Source organism: Vidua macroura, chromosome 2, assembly GCF_024509145.1.
Source record: "Vidua macroura isolate BioBank_ID:100142 chromosome 2, ASM2450914v1, whole genome shotgun sequence".
Taxonomy (NCBI): domain Eukaryota; kingdom Metazoa; phylum Chordata; class Aves; order Passeriformes; family Viduidae; genus Vidua; species Vidua macroura.
The window spans coordinates 92,840,483-92,857,924 of record NC_071572.1 but is presented as its reverse complement, the minus strand read 5'-3'; the positions used below and the strand labels follow the sequence as shown (position 1 = coordinate 92,857,924).

Below are 17,442 nucleotides of genomic sequence, written 5' to 3'. Positions count from 1 at the left end.
TGTGAGCATTTCCCCTTTTCCTTTGTCATGATTTTGCTATGAGATGTTTCTGTGTGCTATAAGTTCTGTGTAAGGAAAAAGTTACTATTTTTAATAGATCTGATAACTTTATTTTTTTACAATTACATAGCTTTTATTATTTTTTGGTTTCATTTATGATTGATCACTTATATAGCATTTACATAAGCCATAACAAAACAGACCACAATGACCAAAATAGCTACAGCACAGGAACAAAGTGGCTGTGCTTTTAAAATAGAGGGTGACAACATGACAGTTTCTTGCGCTTGGGAACTCACCAGACTATTTCCTCCTTTAGGTATTGAGACCCTGTCCCACGGCTAAACTTGCCTTTCACGTGGGAATTGCTTTTGTCAAGTGTGAAAGGGTAAACAATAGCATTTCCCCATAATGCCAGTTTCATGGAGCCTAAAATGCTTAGAAAACAATTGATAACCTGGAAGTTGTCAGAGTAAAGAAAAGAATAATCATTTATATCTTGAAATGTCACCTATAGCCTGCTTGTATACAGTTACTCTTTTGTTCATTATTAGCATGATGGCTTCCAGAAACAATGTGTTCTTGCAAAGGGATCAGGCTCTCTTTTTTTCCTAAAACATGCCTAAAATGCAAGTGAAGTAGTTGGCTACTGCTTAAAAATGGAGCAAGCTCACTCTTTAGCATTTGCAATTCTTCAGAAGAACTACAATACAGAATCCCCTTTTTTCCTAGGGTATTTTGTGGGAAGACATTTGATGGTGAGGTGGGCGGTGATGACAGGACATTATGAATTTTCCATGGCCTTGGGAGCCAAAGCACGATGATTTGTAGCAGCCAGTTGCCAGGCAATATGAGTTTGGGTCAAAAAAAAAAAAAAAAAAAAAAAAAGGAGATGTGTCAATTAGACTGCTCTTCTGTGAAGTTGTTGTGCATTGCAATGATGTATGTCACTGCTGAGTGGAGGTCCCACCAGCCTGGGCTCGACCAGCACTCAGAGGGCCACGCTGTGCAAGGATGTCCTAACATCCCAATGTGGATGTCCGTGTTGGAGGGCACAGAGAAAGTTCACTGGAAACCTTTGAGGAAAGCAGTTCTTGGTGGCAGGATAAAAACTACTGATGTCACTTTTGTTGTCCTTGGATGACTGGAGAATCTCATGGGTTTGGGGAGTTTCTCTGCCTTCTGTTGTGTAATATATTATTTAGGGAGAAAGGTGTGAATTATATTTTTTCTTTTTTTTTTTAAGTGTTTAAAATAAAGCTTGTATTTATATTTTTGTACTGATTAATAAAAAATAAGTGAACAGACAACATAATCCTAACAAAGGGCAAAAATGGATGGAATGCAAATGTAAATCCAAAAATTAACAAATTGTAATTTTTTCCCTTTGTTTGCTTTTAAAAATGCAAATTTCCCGTCCCTACCACCCCAGGTCAGACAAATACTCTGATACCAGTGTCCTCTTCTCCCCTCTGCGACCCCCCTGTCACTCCCCTGGACCAAATTCTGCCTACAATGAAGTTCCTCAGAGTAACTGAGAGCAGAGTTTGGCCATCAAGGCAGCATTTGTGGGCAAGCATGAAGGCTGGGGTCACGTTTGGGGAGCTGCCCTGGGAGCGGAGCCCCACACTGTGCTGGTGGCCAGGCTAGCCCCTCAGCTTTGGAGTGAGCAGAATAGGACATTGGAAACTGTCCCCCTTGGCTTCACTGCAAAAATAAATGGGAGAAAACAGGTGGTTTGCAAAAGAGAATAATCCTCAGGTTGACCAAGTCCTTGAAAAATCAGCTGATTGTAGCAGAGAAATTATTGAAAGTATGTGAATGATGACTTAAGTTTTAAGCAAAAAAGTTTTTCTTAATATGAAATCCCATCTTTAGTGTATGGCTATAAACAAATTAAAATTAATCACAACTCACAGAACGTGTGATTTGCCTTTGTTGTGTCATCTTGTCCGCCTTCATTTTGGATGTCTGGGCTGGGGTGTCTGTCAGGGACTGCTGAGAAATATCGAGTTCTTCTCATCACGTGTATGTGGACACGCCTCAGACTGTGCCTGTTCATAGTGTTGTGAAAAATGAGAACTGAACAAAAATTGAGGTGAGCTATTGAGGAGAAGAGGGCAGTGCTCTTGGCTGCAAGGCAAATATAGTTGACTATGCCATTGTGTAGGTGTGTGATGAAGAATTTACAGTGCCTCTCATAAACAATGCTGTTTGGAAAAAGAGAAAAAATTGTCTACCAGGCTGTAAACAACAAATATCATTGCCTGTAAAAATTACTGGCTTGCAGCTCAGAAAAGCCCAAAAGCCATAGTCATTGCACAGTCATGACTATGTTGGAATTAATTTCAAGGGGTAAGGGCATTGCAAAGATAGCCCACTTTAAAGGTGTTTTTAGTGCTGTGGGGCTCATGAACACTGAAAAAGTTGGTGGTACATAGGGGTTTAATATTTCTGGAGAGTTTTTATTTATGGCTGGTAACAGAATAATTATAAAGATGGAAATGTCTGATGGCCAGTTTTTCTGTAAGGATAAAGAACAATCTTCCAAACACAGAATATCAGAAATTCAGCTGATACTGAACTTGGTGTATTGGTATCTGTTGCAGCTTGAAAGAAAATATTTGCAAATAGTTGGTTTCTGCTTTTTTTTTGGTTTTGTTTTGTTTCATATTTGGAATCTGTGTATTACCATGTTAGTAATTGCTGATTCTGGCAGTGTTCTGGAAGGGAAAGATTGCAAATAATTGGAGAGGGAGTCTGAGAGTATTTGAGGGAGTCTGCAAAGTATTTCCACCTGTGACACTGCTCAGGAGCTCCCTGAATTCTCTGTGACTACTTTAAATGGACCAAAATACCAAAAATAATTATCTGAGAGTTGCAAATGTGAATGAAAGATGTTGCCATATAATGTGCTTAAACGTTGTAAATATCTTGACCTTTGTTAGAACAGCCTTTGGCACTGTATGAAATGAGGGAAGGAGTGGCAAAGGGTTGAATTAATCATGAGTTTGTTTTGTTTCTTTCAGAGATGACTTTAACATGATGTTTGTAGTGTGTTTTTGAAATGCTGTAGTGTGGTTTGGCCAGGCCTGGTTATGTTCAGCCAAATATGTGAAATGCAGAAGTGGAATAATTTATGAAGGCTTTGGTACAATGCTTCTGTGCTCATGATTACTGGTTTTTGATTATGTGAGATTACCGAATATGATTTGTAACTGTACTCTTTAAAAGAAGTAAATTATCAAGGTCATATTCATGGATATCACGGTGTCCAGAGCTGCAAAGTGCTATCAGTGACACAGAGATTCTCTGCTACAAGGATGTTCTGATGATTCTTCAAATCTTTGGTGTCACACTTTGTTTCTTTTGATGATGAAACACTGAGCTTTCATAGAAAGTCATTGCTTTCGATATAAACAAACATGATTGGTCATAGAATTGAGAAAATCTTTTGAACACTGTCATCACTGGGTCACCATAGCATGCTATTGCTGAGTAATGGGAGTTCTCTGCACACACCAAACCCTCCTGAGCTAAGCAGAACAGTAAATAAAATCAGTGAAAAATGAGCTTGGTAGAAGAGCCATAGCAACCTCTAACACCAGTAAAATGAGTGTAGGGGAGATAATTAAATCCCCACCATTACAAGAATGTAAAACAAAGGTGTTGTTTTGTCTTATAGCTCAAGAGGCACCAGCCCTGCTGCGGCAGCTTACGGATCAGACAGTGAACGCCAGTAACTCCGCCATGTTGGAGTGCCAGGCTCGTGGTATTCCTGAGCCCCAGATATCCTGGTTTAAAAACCATGAGGAAATACAGCAAGAACCAGGTGAGAGCTTTGTGTACTCACCTACCTCTTACAGCAGGCTTTTTATTTACCCATCTGCCTTAGGTAGCCATTTGCAGAGTCATTGGCCCAGCACCTAGATGTAAGGAAGGCAGGCAGAAATCCAGGTGCTCCAGGTAATTCTGTCTCACTCCAAAACATGAGCCAGGCTGGAGATCCAGACACAACAGGTCTTTATGGAATCAGTGAAACATTTTTCATCTTAAAAGAGTAATCTCCAGAGAAACATATTTCCCTCCATTTGTTATAGAGGGAGGCCAAGGATCAGGTGTCTTGGCCAGCAGGTATGGAAGTACCAGCAGGAGTCTGTGGTCAGGCACTCAAAGTCTGTTCATGAGTAAAAAACTATCCAGGAGACTAAATCCATGTCTGGGGTGTCCAAAATCCAAATGCATCTACGAGCGGCAGAGGAATCCATGTCTCATGCAACAGAAAGGAACAGCTTCCCAGGTGGCATGTTGCAACAACAGGAAAACTTTGGGAGCTGTTTACTGATGTTTCTGGAATGTGGCTTCAAAGATCAGCTAAGGCTACATGTCCAGCTGCTGGCACCATGGTCATGGAAGTGTTCCTTGGATATTTCAAATGGAAATGAATGATGGAGGAAAAGGCAAAACCTTTCTCATGGGAATTCATGCACATTTGGTTCAGAAGCACACAATGAAATAGTGTTAAAACACTCAGCAAAGATGTTCAAGGAGGTCTGGTCCATAGGAACTTGAACGTAAGATGTAGTCTTCTACAGAACATTTTGGAAAGTTTGTAGCTATGATTGTGTCCTGAATTATTGGGAATTACTATAGCATGAATAAAAACAACTGGAAAAAATTCTGAGGATTTCTCCAACTGAATTATAAGCCTGTGCAGACTTGCAGCCCAGGCACTAAGATTAATCTAGAGACAGATTCCATAAAGCTTTACAGTGATCACATTGCTGCAGTGTGCATTAATAACACTATCTTCCAAAATGAACATTATGTGTCTAACTTGGGTGTAACGCAACAGATACAATTGGGAGCCAGGGAGATGTCTCCAGAGGGTAGGTCAGAGCACTTCAGTTAGGTGCCTGAAATAGATGACGGGAATACATTTTCATGGGACTGTGGTTCTGATGGAGCCAAACACAAGTGTGTACTTGACTGCACATTTCCTGGCTAGAAGGTGCCTCAGCAGCAGTCCTAAGGCCAAATCTGCTCCCTGCCTCTTCCTTGCTTCTTGGAATATTGTCGAGGCTGTCTTCTGGGTTGACCTATCTGGAATAAACAAGATGTTTAAAACTTCAGGTAACTCCTATGCTTTAGGATACACCTCATGGGCATTCTCTTTGCACTATCTGGAGCCCCTTTGCGGAGGAGCCCATCGTTCCATGCTACATGGGCAGGTGAGATTTGGAGCAAATCTGCTGCCCATAGGGACAGTCTGAATGGTTTTTGGAAGGGCTTTAAGCTTGAGCTGCTTCTGGGACAGACCTGGGCCTGTAAGTGCAGTAATCAGATTATCCTTTTTCCAAAAGCTGCAGACATACTAAAGTGCTCATCTGGATGAAAGCATAGGCACAGTGCTATCATCATAAACAGTACCAAGTACTTCCAATATTATTCCCTTAGGCTGAGCTTTTTGACTTACACAAGTGCTTTGTAAACACTGATTTCCAAGAGACTCACAAGGTGTCCAAGTGTATTTGGCTTTCCTGCAAACAGCATTGGGCCGTGCAGTCTATGGCTCAGATTTCTTTTGAGAAGAACTTGAAGCAGATACTATTACACAAGGGCCAAGTTTTGTTTATATCCTGGCTCCCTCTCATTGCAAAATATTTCATTTCACAGGAATAATTTTAGGGCCTGGAAGCCGAATGCTGTTTATTGAAAGAGTAAAAGAGGAGGATGAAGGACTTTACCAGTGTATAGCCACCAACTTGAAAGGGTCCGTGGAGAGTGCGGCGTATGTCACGGTACAAGGTAAAGCACCACACTAAATGGGAAGAGCAAACCTTCCAGAGTGATGTTCTTAGGCTGGAAGGGCAGGGCTATGACCTGGGACTCCTCTGGTAATCTCTGAAGCAATTTGAAGGAAGTCCTAGCAAGGGAAGCATACCAGGTTGGAAAGGAAGCCCAGCAGGAAATGCTAACTCAGAGTGTGTTTACACTGACCTAAAAAGAAGAATTGCTTCAACTCAATAAAGATCAGGTCAGGGTAGAAGACAAATGTAAATTTAGTATCATCAAAACAAACAGAAAACAGAGTAAGTAGCACTCTCCTACCCACACATTTTCCCATTTCAGGTTAATTCCATAGAAATTAGAGGCCTGGGATATTCTCATTTGTTTATTTTTCAGTGTAAAGTGAACTGCCAAATCAGACTGGAAGATTTTAGCCTAGCAATAGCTACATATGCAAAGGTACTACTACAAGGAAGTAGTTTGATTTAGTTATTTCTGTAACCATTACTTGAGTTATCATGCTAATAATTTAAATGTCCAGCATTGTTCTGCTTTCTAACAATCTCGACTCATGCCTGTGGTAGTGAAATAAATTAATTATACATTGAATAAAAATAAAGTTTATTAAGTGACCTTTCAATTTCACTGAGTACCCTTTTGGCTCATGAATTATGAGATTAGAGAAATAGGTTGACATTCTCCATATAGGTCAGTGTTGTGCATGTATTAAATTTGACATAATCTATTTTACTGACCTGGTGTTAAGTAAGTAGTCCTAGATGCATTTAGTTGCTCCTTACAGAACACAATTTGACCATAACCAGGCCTCTTAGGCAGAGATTATATGTTTGTGGATATTTTCATATAATTGTTAAATGTGTCTGAATACTTCTCAGTATTTGTAGCATCCTGCAGCACAAGACACTTACAACCAGTATTGATTTTTTGCCATGAGTGTGTTAGCAGTCTGAGTTAATAGTGGTGATACAATGATGTTTTTGCTTTAAAAGGTCAGGGATAAGTATATGCACGTGTGGGCTGGACTAACTGGTGAAATTAAGCAGGTAAAACACCTATCCCCTTATGAATAATTATAGAATCATAGAATGGTCTGGGTTGGAAGGATCATTAAATATCCTCTAGCTCCAGCCTGGTCTAGTGGAAGGCAGGAACACCTCCACCAAACCGGGTTTCTCAAAGCCCACTCCAACTCATCCATGAACACTTCCAGGGATGCGGCACCCAGGACTTCCCTGGGAAACCTGTGCCAGGGCCTCATCATGCTCAGAGTAAAAAATTGCTTCCTAATATCTAATCGAAACCTGTCTTCTTTCAGTGTGAAAGCATTCTCCCTTGTCGTATCTCTCCATGCCCTTGGAAGAAGTGACTTTCCAGCTCCCTATTAGACCCCCTTTAAGTAATGGAAGGCTGCCAGATGATCTCCCTGGAGCCTTCTCCTCTCCAGGCTGAACAATTCCAGCTGTCTCAATCTGTTCAAAGGAGAGGTGCTTCAGCCCTCTGCTCATCTTTGTGGCCTTCCTCTGGACTCGCTCCAGAAGATCACAACATTCTTATGTTGGAGGCCCCAGAGGTGGATACAGCACTCCAGGTGGGGTCTCAAAACTGTAGAGTAGAGAGGCAGAATCACCTCCCTCTAAGTGCCTTGATAATACTAAGGCTTTTACAGCTGCTGTAACATTGTGCCAGCTGCTTGCTGTCCAAATCATCCTACTAATTCATAGTCCTGGACAATGTAATTCATTATTGTATTGATTTTTAGCGTAATTGAAGCTTGGCTGTTTATTACAACCGCAAGCATTCTGTCAGAGGGCTTCTAGGAAGTCATATATCCTAGTCCAGAGGAGAGGAAAGAGAGCAGCCAGGAAGGTTTCTTCTGTGGTTACGTGTCCTGAGGGACCAGGAACAATGTTCTTGTACGACTTCTATGGGAGCAGGAGATGAAGATTACCACATTAAAATTTATGGCTTTGAGACTGGATGATGAAAAGAGAGACAGTTTGTCTTATCTACTACAATCAAGGAAAATGTCTTTCCACTCTTTTCCTACTACATGAAAGGATGTCACTAGAGGTTTTTTTACTTATTCCTACACTGCTCTGGAGCAAGTGTCCCTCTCCCAGGAAATAGCAGCCTCCCACCTCATTCCTGAGCCTGGAGGGACAAGATCAGAGCTTGAATGTGTGGCTTTCTCTAAGTTTTGCCACTTTCTTGTCTCTCTGAGAAACACAGGCCCTGTGCCTGCTGCTGTGAGCACCAAAGCCTTGCCTCTGTCCTGGGACTCTTGGAACACGGGGCTGCAGATCAAAGGAAACAGAGCAGTGCCTCATGACGATGGCCATGTTTAGCAAATTCAAAAAGTAGTTTGTGAATGAGTCAGGAAGGAAACTGTCTGCTCTCTTTATTTCCTCTGAAAAAACATTCTTATACTCACAGATAAAACAATGTGTTATTTTTGTGTCCAAGATGGATGAATGGATGGTGGAATCAAAGGGCCTTTTACAAATAATTGCGGGCTGTGTTTGGTTTGGAACCAGGGGTTGCTGAGCTCTCTGTGGAGAAGGGCCACATCTGTGGGCATGTCAGAGCAATCTCTCTGCTTACTCTTGGCTGGGGAACCAAAGAGGCAGCCTCCTCACCCCTCTGCAGTCCTGCAGACATGGGGTGGTGCAGGGGGGCTTTTGGTGGGGCTCAGGGGAGAAAGGGGGCAGCTGCTTGGGGCAGTCAAGCAGATGGGACAGAGCTGCACACAGGGAAAAGTCTTTGTCTAATGAGATGTCTGGGTGAGTAAAGCTCTGGGATGGAGGTGTAAGGGGATGCCTGAAATCTTCAGCTACCAGGCAGAGAGAGGGATTTAGTACTGATTAAATCCTCACCAAACTCTGCTAATCCTAAGGCCTCTTCTGAGTGTTTCTGCCTGTTCTGCCTCAAATTAAACCTTTTTCTACCCAGCTGAGAGACACTCAGAGAGCTCTGACTTCAAGGCTTTCAGCAAGACTAGGACTCTGGCATTTGATAACCCAGCCCAGCTGGAGAAATGCTTTCTGGTTGCCTACATTTGCTCCAACATTTCAAAGACAGCACCTTTGCATCTCTTTGCTGGCTCCTGGGCAGCTGCTGTAGTGGTTAGAGGGTTGCTGTCTTCCACCCCAGGCCTGGCTGTACCTCCTGGGTGTTCCGTGTCCTGCCCTATGAAGCTGTGGCAACCAATGAACCTTCAGCCCCTCCAGGTTTTGCTGAATAGATATCAGAAACTATTATCTGCCATCTGCAGGAGTGCTGCCCAGAAGCAAGTGGAGACTATCCATATGTAAAAGGAAATGCTGATGCCGGAGAGTAGGCAAGCTGCATTAGGCTGTATTATTTATGCTATCACTATATTCTATATCTAAATCAAATACTTAAAAAAAATACTTGTGAAAAGAGAACTCTCTTGGTATTTCTGGAGACTATTGTATCTCCATTCATAGTTGTAGTCATGTTTTTCCTCAATGAGCTTTATTCTCAAAGCTCCAAAATATGATATGGGGCATTAATACAATCTGATTATCTGATTTTTAGGGAGACAAGACATTATGCTAATAAAGCAGCACATCCTCTAAACAAAGCTTTGTAGCCTTTTGTCTAAAACCAGGGCAATCCCTCTGGGTTACCCAGTAAACTCACCAGTGAGACACACTAACACCTTTTTCATTTGTTAGGAGTAACACCAAGCTGCCAGGTTCTGAAACTCTGCAAGTGCAGTTGACAAAACTACTGTGAAATCATGTTCAGAATTACTCCTCCTTCTCCTCTCATTTACCTTCTCTAGAGGGTATATCAGAATATGAGACAAGATATGATGGTTCTTTTTGTATTTTCTACCAATCAGATGGAAAACATCTTGTGGGAAGTGTAGGATTTTGACGCGATCACAGGATTTGCAAAACAAACTGCCCTGAAACTATTTTACAGATCCCTAAATAGCAGTCTGAAATGGGTTTTATTTTGGCATTTTTAAAGATTTATCAGTGGGCTCTAATACTTTCCAGATTTCTAATGTTCATGCTGCTTTCTTTTCAGTTGTTGCTGGTTTTGTTTTTCCCTTTCTGTGCTTAATCAGTTCCCTGGTTTCTAGAGCTCTCCCAGCTCCCTGCCACCTTGGTTCTGTGGGGTGCTGCTGGGAAAGAAGGGGGTCCCGTGTTCCCTCAGGGAGCCTGGCCATGTGGTGCTGGTGTTATTGGAAGGAGACCTGAGGGCACAGAGCCTGCCAAGGGAGCAGTGGATTGGAGGGAGTTCTAGGCCATATGCCCTGGATTTCTGCCCAGTGGGAATGAGGGTCAAGACCCTGGTACCATGCTGTGTATGAGCTGAGCCCCTAGATCAGATCCATCCAAGCCATGGGAAGACGAGCTCATGGACTTCTGCTGGCGGCACCATGAGTCTCCAAGAGAATCCCCAGGTCACCCCCAGTGATGGCTTTGGTGAGGGCTGGAGGGTTTACAGCATGTCTGGGATGGAGGTGCAGGCTGCAGGGCTCAGCTACCAGCAGGGAAGAGCTCTCTGAGAAGTGGATAAGGAAAGGCATCAGGTCCTGGACAGCAAACCCCAAGCAGCAGCACTGCAATGTGCCCTGGGTGACACTTGGAGTCACTGGTGCCTACACCAGCACAAACCCCCCACCCCCCCCCCCAGGAGCTTCTCCTGCATGTTAGCAGCAGCTCTCACACCACAGTACCGCCTGTGGGAAAGGCCCAGCAGAGTCATCCCCTCTGTGCAGCTCTGTCCTCTCCTGAGACTGCAGGAGACCTTTTTTTTTTGGCTCTGTGAGCCAGTCCAAACAGAGATTAATACCCCATTGAAAAGAGCTGGTCCTTCCTGGTATTTTATTTTAATGGCAAAAAAACCCCCATGAAGTTCCCTTGGTTTGCAGGTCATTTTCTAATGTATTTCCCACTTGATTTTCCCAGGCAAATCGGAGAGGTCAAACCTGGAACTGATAACTCTGACCTGTACCTGTGTGGCTGCGACGCTGTTCTGGCTCCTGTTGACCCTCTTCATTCGCAAGCTGAAGAGGGTAAGAACAGACAGGGATCTATCTCCCTGTGGTACCTGCCTGCCTCTCCTTGGCAGTCCTTTGCTCATGTCAGAAAATTTTTCCCAGGCTGCTGGGACTGCCGAGTCTACCAAAGAAAAATTCTGTTTCACTTTTACAGCACCAAGTCTGCCAGAGTTCAAGGAGTGTTTGGACAACCCTCTCAGGCACATGGCATGACTCTTGGGACTGCCCTGTGCAAGGCCAGGAATTGAGCTTTGATGATCCTTGTGGGTCCCTTCCGACTCAGAATATCCTATGATTCTATGATGCTTTGATACTGCTCACCCTTGTTCCTAGTGAAATAACCAGGCTGTTGATGGATGCTGGAGAACTGTGACTTGCAAGCCTGAGGATGAGTAAGCCAGAAAGAAAAGCCCGGGTGGGGACAAGGCTCTGAGGCTCACAAGAACTTGGGTGCCTGACTCACACCAAAGGCATCCTCATTCCCTTATAAAAACTGTGGGAGTTTGGCATCCTAATGTCTTTGAAGATCTGAGTGAGTGGGAATGACAGATCTTCACAGAATGTGCTGGGGTCTGGTTTGCACAGTGTCTGGTATAATTACATCACTTCCAAAGTGATAGTTTGCTGAAGGAGTTTTGATGGTGCACCTTCTAGAGCAGTTGATCGTGTACCAACATGATAAATTTAACTGCCCCTGCAGCTGACCCTCCTTCTTGTCCAAGGCTGACTGTGATGGTTTAAAACCCATTTTTGCTGACAGCACCCTGTCTGCATTGTATGGTGTGTGCAGGCTAATGCCATGGCAGATTTCCCGAGCACACAATACAACTCCTCAGTCATGCAGGAGGATCTCAGTGTCACCTGCAGGAGCAGATGGATTTGAGGGAAGGTATTGGGGCACTGCAAGACATAAGCTTGAGAAATAGCGGTGTGCCCCCTGTCCTCATTCTCACACCACCACCAGCCCAGGGGTATCACAGCAGAGCACCACAGGGATCTGCTCACAGCCACCACAGCTGGGTGTGTCCCAGCTGGCTGAGGGATGGTTGCTGAAAATCCACTGCAGCCTGACAGACCATGTCATCTCAACCTGCATTAAGGCCTGCCAGTGTCTTAGGCTGAGTACTAAGAAATGTTATTGACTGGTGGGAAAGCAGCACTAGACCTGCAAATCAGGGCAGTGTGGCAGTGTCGCGCTGCCTGTATTCCTACTTTGGCAAGGAGAAATGTGTGGGAGTTTGGGGGGAAAGGAAAGCAGAGGTCAGTTGAAGCTGTGGAGAAACTTCATAGCTGTAAGGGAAATTACAAGGCAAGAGGGACCATTACTGAATGCTCAACAGTAATGATGAAACAAGTCATAATGTGACTGCAAATCTTGGGAAAAAGTAAGGTTTAAGTGTAGCAAGGGGTTGCAGATCTTTTTTATTTTTTTATGTGACCAAAACTTGTTAGATTGTTAAAAGATAATAAAAATATCATCAGATAATAAAAATATCATGTAGAACAAGGGACTTTAACTAAATGACATGTTGAGGCAACTTTCCAACTAGTGTTAGTCTATGTTTATGGTCTTCTCTGTGTTTCTCTTATAAACCCTTACTCTCAAAGATTTATGTCTGGAATTAGCTCTGAATTAAATTTTATATACAAATTATGTTGCCACAACAGAAATAAAATATGCTCTCCAAGAGCATTTACTTAAAACCTCTCTGTGATGCACACAGGGACAGATTATATCCTTAACAATTTTTCATCATTGAAAATGTTGCTTCAAATCTCTGTTTGTGCCAAAAATTTGATATTAAGTGCATCTGAAGAAAGAACAGTGGGAAACTGCCTGAATTTTCCACTCCCCTATTGCTTTTTCTGGGATGGATCCACTTAAAAACTCTTCTAATTTGATGGGTAGGAGCACTCTGGTACACACATCTCTAGCTAGAAATGTCCTTTCTGGACCACCACACAGGTTTCTGTTTCTACTCATATCCCACTTATCCATGTCCTTTCCACACTTAGTGGATGCTTTGGAGCCAGGCTTTAAGCCTCCTGACTTTTCCCCAGGCATCAATGCAGCCTTCTTGGGAGAAATTTTATGGGTTTGGGGCAGATGAAAAGCAACTAGAACAGCAGTTGTTAATTAATGTAATTTTAATCTAGTTCTGTTTGTAATCAAGGCATGCACTGCTGGGAACATCCTTCTCAAAAAACATGCCTAGAAATGCAGGTATTAGGGACATATTTCCAAGCTGTAGGGGAGGAAAGTTGAAAGCATGAGACGCAGTTGAAGCAAATAATAGAAAAGAGAATATGTGGTTATATCTGTATGTTTGTGATATGTCTATGTCTTTGTCCATGTGCTACTTCCACAAGTTTAGGAAAAGTAACACCTTCAGGTTCAGTTCTGCAGATTTGCCATAAATTCCAACTAATAGCCAGGAAATTATGGCAAACATAAGACCTTTTCTATAGAAAGACACTCCTGTGCCAAGAAAAGTCCAGTGGATTAGAATGGAAATCTTGATGATCTTTGAAGGAACATATATTGCAGGAAACTTCCAGATCAGATTCATCTTTCTTTATATTTCTCACATGAAGTGGATAATCCATTTGCCCAGGAGAAACTAAACTGGCAAATTAATTTGAAATTTTATGGTTTAAATTATGTGTTTGAGTCCAGCTGTTTATAAATTCCTCCAGACTCACATGGTTTGAGCAAATTTTTCAGAAATTATATCAAAGAAATAAAAAATCCTATAAATTTGTCAGCATTTTGTTAAGTGTGCAATGTCCAATGTCCTGACGACTTGTCTTGCACAATTTCTAACCACATATGACCTATCTTTGCGGGATATATGGAACAAATAAACACTGGCAGTAGAACTCCATCTGTTGCATGTGGCCACTTCTTACTTTGCACAATCATGAAGGAAAGTTATTTTTATCAGCAGTGTTTAGTCACTTGCTGAAAGTATTTCTCCTGACTGTGCAGAGGGCCTGTGTCATAACACCATATGTTAATAGAGACCCACATGGATTTCATTGAAGAAACTGGTATGTCCAGATGGGAGGAAAGCTAGAGGAAGGAGTTTCTTTTACATAAAAACTCTTGCAATATATAGAAAAGCCAAAGGGAACTTAACCAAACCATCCAGTGTGCAGTGAAACGCGCAGCCTTGTGAACAGAATTAACTTGGAGCCCTTGACCCAAACAAGAAGATGCTGACAGATACTCTAATCCTCTTTTTCATTTTGCAATCTCTTTGTTTTCTAGCCTCGTTCCTCTGAAATGAAGACCAACCATTACCTGTCAATCATAATGGATCCTGATGAAGTCCCCTTAGATGAGCAATGTGAACGTCTACCTTATGATGCCAGCAAGTGGGAAATTGCAAGAGAAAGGCTAAAACTAGGTAATATTGGAGTAGTTCATAGAGTTTGGATTGATTGTATCTGTAACTATGGGTAAAGAGGAGCTGGATGTGTTCTAGGCACTCAGCACAATGTACTGCGAGGTTTGGTGTGATCTGTTCCACACTGAGAGTGCTGATCTGTGAATGCGTTACAGCCTTTAGGACTGGCTGACCATGTCTACTTGGCTTTTGACATGTATATTTGGACTTCATGTAGGAAAGAGAAAATAGAACCACAAGATCATTCAGACTGGAAAAGACCCTTAAGATGAAGTCCAACCATGAATAATCTACCTGTTCACTCCAGGAAAAAGCTGTGGAAGACAATGACAAAGGCTTTACTGAGGTCTGGGTAGACAACATCCACAGCCTTTCCCTCATCTATTAAGTTGGTCACCTGGCCACAGAAGGAGAATATAGACAAGAATGATGCATTCTCTATTTTGGAAACTGATTTACTTAAACCATGACACAAAAAGAGCAACCAAAGAATTCCAAATCAGACTGACAACTTTGATGTTTCTCTCTCTAGACTCAGGAGCCTGACCTTTGGCATTTACTGTAATTTTGGTGATTCACTATAATAATGGTGAAGGGTCTGGAGGGGAAGCTGTTTGAGGAGCAGCTGAGGTCACTTGGTCTGTTCAGCCTGGAGAAGAGGAGTAGAGAGGAGACCTCACTGCAGTTACAACTTCCTCGTGAGGGGAGGAGAAGGGCAGACACTGATCTCTTCTCTGTGGTGCCAGTGACAGGACCTGAGGGAATGACCTGAAGTTGTGTCAGGGGAGGTTTAGGTTGGATATTAGAAAAAGGTTCTTCACCCAAAGGGTGGTTGGGCACTGGAACAGGCTCCTCAGGTCACAGCACCAGCCTGACAGAGTTCAATAAGCATCTAGACAATAGTCACAGGCACATGGTGTGCTGCTGGGAATTGTGCTGTCCAGGGCCAGGATCATCCACAAGGATCATCCTTGTGAGTCCCTTCCAACTCAGGATATTCTATGATTCGATGGTTTTCTTCCCTTTCTTCAACCTGGAAAGTTGGAAAAAAGCCTGTGCAGAAATGGGTCCTCATAATCCATCTTGCACTCCTTCCCGTTTCTCCCTCTCCCTTTTTTTCCAGCACAATCTCCTTGTTTTCCCTCTGTGCTGCAGTTTTATAAATATTCTGTTATTGCACCATAAAGAGCAAGAATGTGACATGTAAGTCCACACATAAATAAATAAATACCCTTGAAAACTTTAAACCTATAGCCAGTTCCCCAATAGATGTCCCAGCAAAAGGCATGGGTTTGGGACCATTCTTTATTAAGCTTAGTGTGGGGCTGATGAGAAGGGAAGGTGGAAAGGGATCTTATTTTGAAGTTGATTAATCCATCCAGAAGCCACACAGATTTTAGCAAGAAGGTCAACATTAAAATGTCAGTGATAAGCTCAGCCTCGTTGCTATAGTGCTGTTTGTTCTTTCAGGCATGCATTACATTTGTCCTACAGCAAGGTCTAGAAAATCCTTTCATTTTAGTTAGAAGCTGTAACAGATTCCTCCTGTCTCCCGGGTATCAGGGATAGAGCTTGGTTAACATGTGCAAAATTAGGACCACACTTAATTTGCCTGCCAGAAGACACAAGGTGGCCAGATGTGGATAAGCACAGCTGAAATACATTGATCTCGATTTATAATTGTCATACATAATCCTGGGAATGCTGGAACCTTGTGCTGGAGTGACTTCAATCTTCAGACAATTTTCTTATAACGATGGACCAAGAGCCTGATGTGCAGACAATGTGACCACTGGGAAAAAAACAAATATAAATGGAATGTAAACACCAAGGGAAAACCCATGCCTTTCAGGGTTAGTGTTTGGAGTCCAGAGGTGACGAACGATAACCAGAGAATGAGTTAAAAGTGGAAGAACTGGTGTAAACAAATAAAGAATGCTGACAATGAATGAGAACCAGACTTGAAGAAGTTGTGTATGTGCAGTATGGTAGATTAGCTCAGTGCAAGTCCTGCTTACATGGTAGTTGGCTCAGTCTTTGAGTAACCTTGGCAGTCTCTGAGGATTAGTGTCTCACAAGCACAAAATGTGCTTCTATGGTTTTTAAAAAATATTTTTACTTAGAAATGCAACCCTTCCAGCATCTGATGTGACTGTTTTTCTCTTCCCACTTACTTATCCTCCAGGACACATATTTATTATAATTTTTTCAAAGAAGTCTCTCCTTTCAGCCCACATCTCTTTTACTGTGTGTTTCACAAACTTGCATACACACAGCCCACGGCTGTAATGCAATGCTTATATAACAGGACTCTCCCTTCGTCTGTAAGAGGTACAGACACTACAGGAAATTTCATATGGGCATCACTGAAGTCAGGGTAATTAACATTCAGCTTAGATTAGTCTCACTGAGAATAAAATGTCATCTTTTCATTAGGCAGAAAACCGCTGGTGCCATAAATCACTGTCAGTGTGGTCGGCGATAACACACTGTGTTAGCTGAGCTGTCACGCGTTTCTCCCCTTCCGCTTGGACTTGACCTTCCCAATCTGGAGAGGTGGCACAGTGCTGATGCCAGGATGCAGGGCCCGGGGAGTGTGGCTGCTGGCTCGCTCCAGCACGGTGTCACAGGTGCTGGTGGCAGCGGGCTTCCCGAGTCCGCTCCCTCCTGTGCACTGCAAGCCCACGGCGCTGGCACCAAGCACAGCACTTCCCACTCTCCTGCACGTGCACAGCTGTCCTGTGAAACATAATGGAAAACGTGAAGCCACCCGTGGGGAAAACCCAGATGACTCAAACAGCGCCAAAGAACCTGAGAAATGAGCACACTTTCGAGCCTGTGCCTTCCCACAGACATGGGGTGCGGTGTCTGCAAATGCTTTTTGCTAATGCTCCAGCTCCAGCAACTGACATGCTTGAAGGACCCTGCTAAAATGGGACTGAAAGGAAAATCTCCTGATCCAAAACTCCTTGACTGAGGCGTATGTTCACTTTAATGCATTCTGAGCAGCCCAGTAAATCCAAGTCAAGTGTGGAAAACTTAAGTAGAGCACTTTGCTTCACTGGTCTGGATCTAAATGCTGCAGCATTACATACCTGAGCATTACCCCAAACATATCCAGTGTAGCTGCTCAAAGGCTATGACAAACTGACTGCTCAGACAGTTGGGCAACTTAATATCACT

The 17,442-nt window shown here is 42.9% G+C and overlaps 1 protein-coding gene across 1 annotated transcript in view; it reads left to right on the top strand.

Moving 5' to 3' along the window:
* FLT1 (fms related receptor tyrosine kinase 1) overlaps positions 1 to 17,442 on the top strand; it is a 107,849-nt gene that overhangs the window by 68,676 nt on the left and 21,731 nt on the right. Inside the window, exons 14-17 of the mRNA XM_053971968.1 lie at positions 3,686 to 3,832; positions 5,677 to 5,808; positions 10,758 to 10,864; positions 14,121 to 14,259. Coding sequence (XP_053827943.1) covers positions 3,686 to 3,832; positions 5,677 to 5,808; positions 10,758 to 10,864; positions 14,121 to 14,259 — 525 coding nt within the window. The remainder of the gene's footprint in view (positions 1 to 3,685; positions 3,833 to 5,676; positions 5,809 to 10,757; positions 10,865 to 14,120; positions 14,260 to 17,442) is intronic.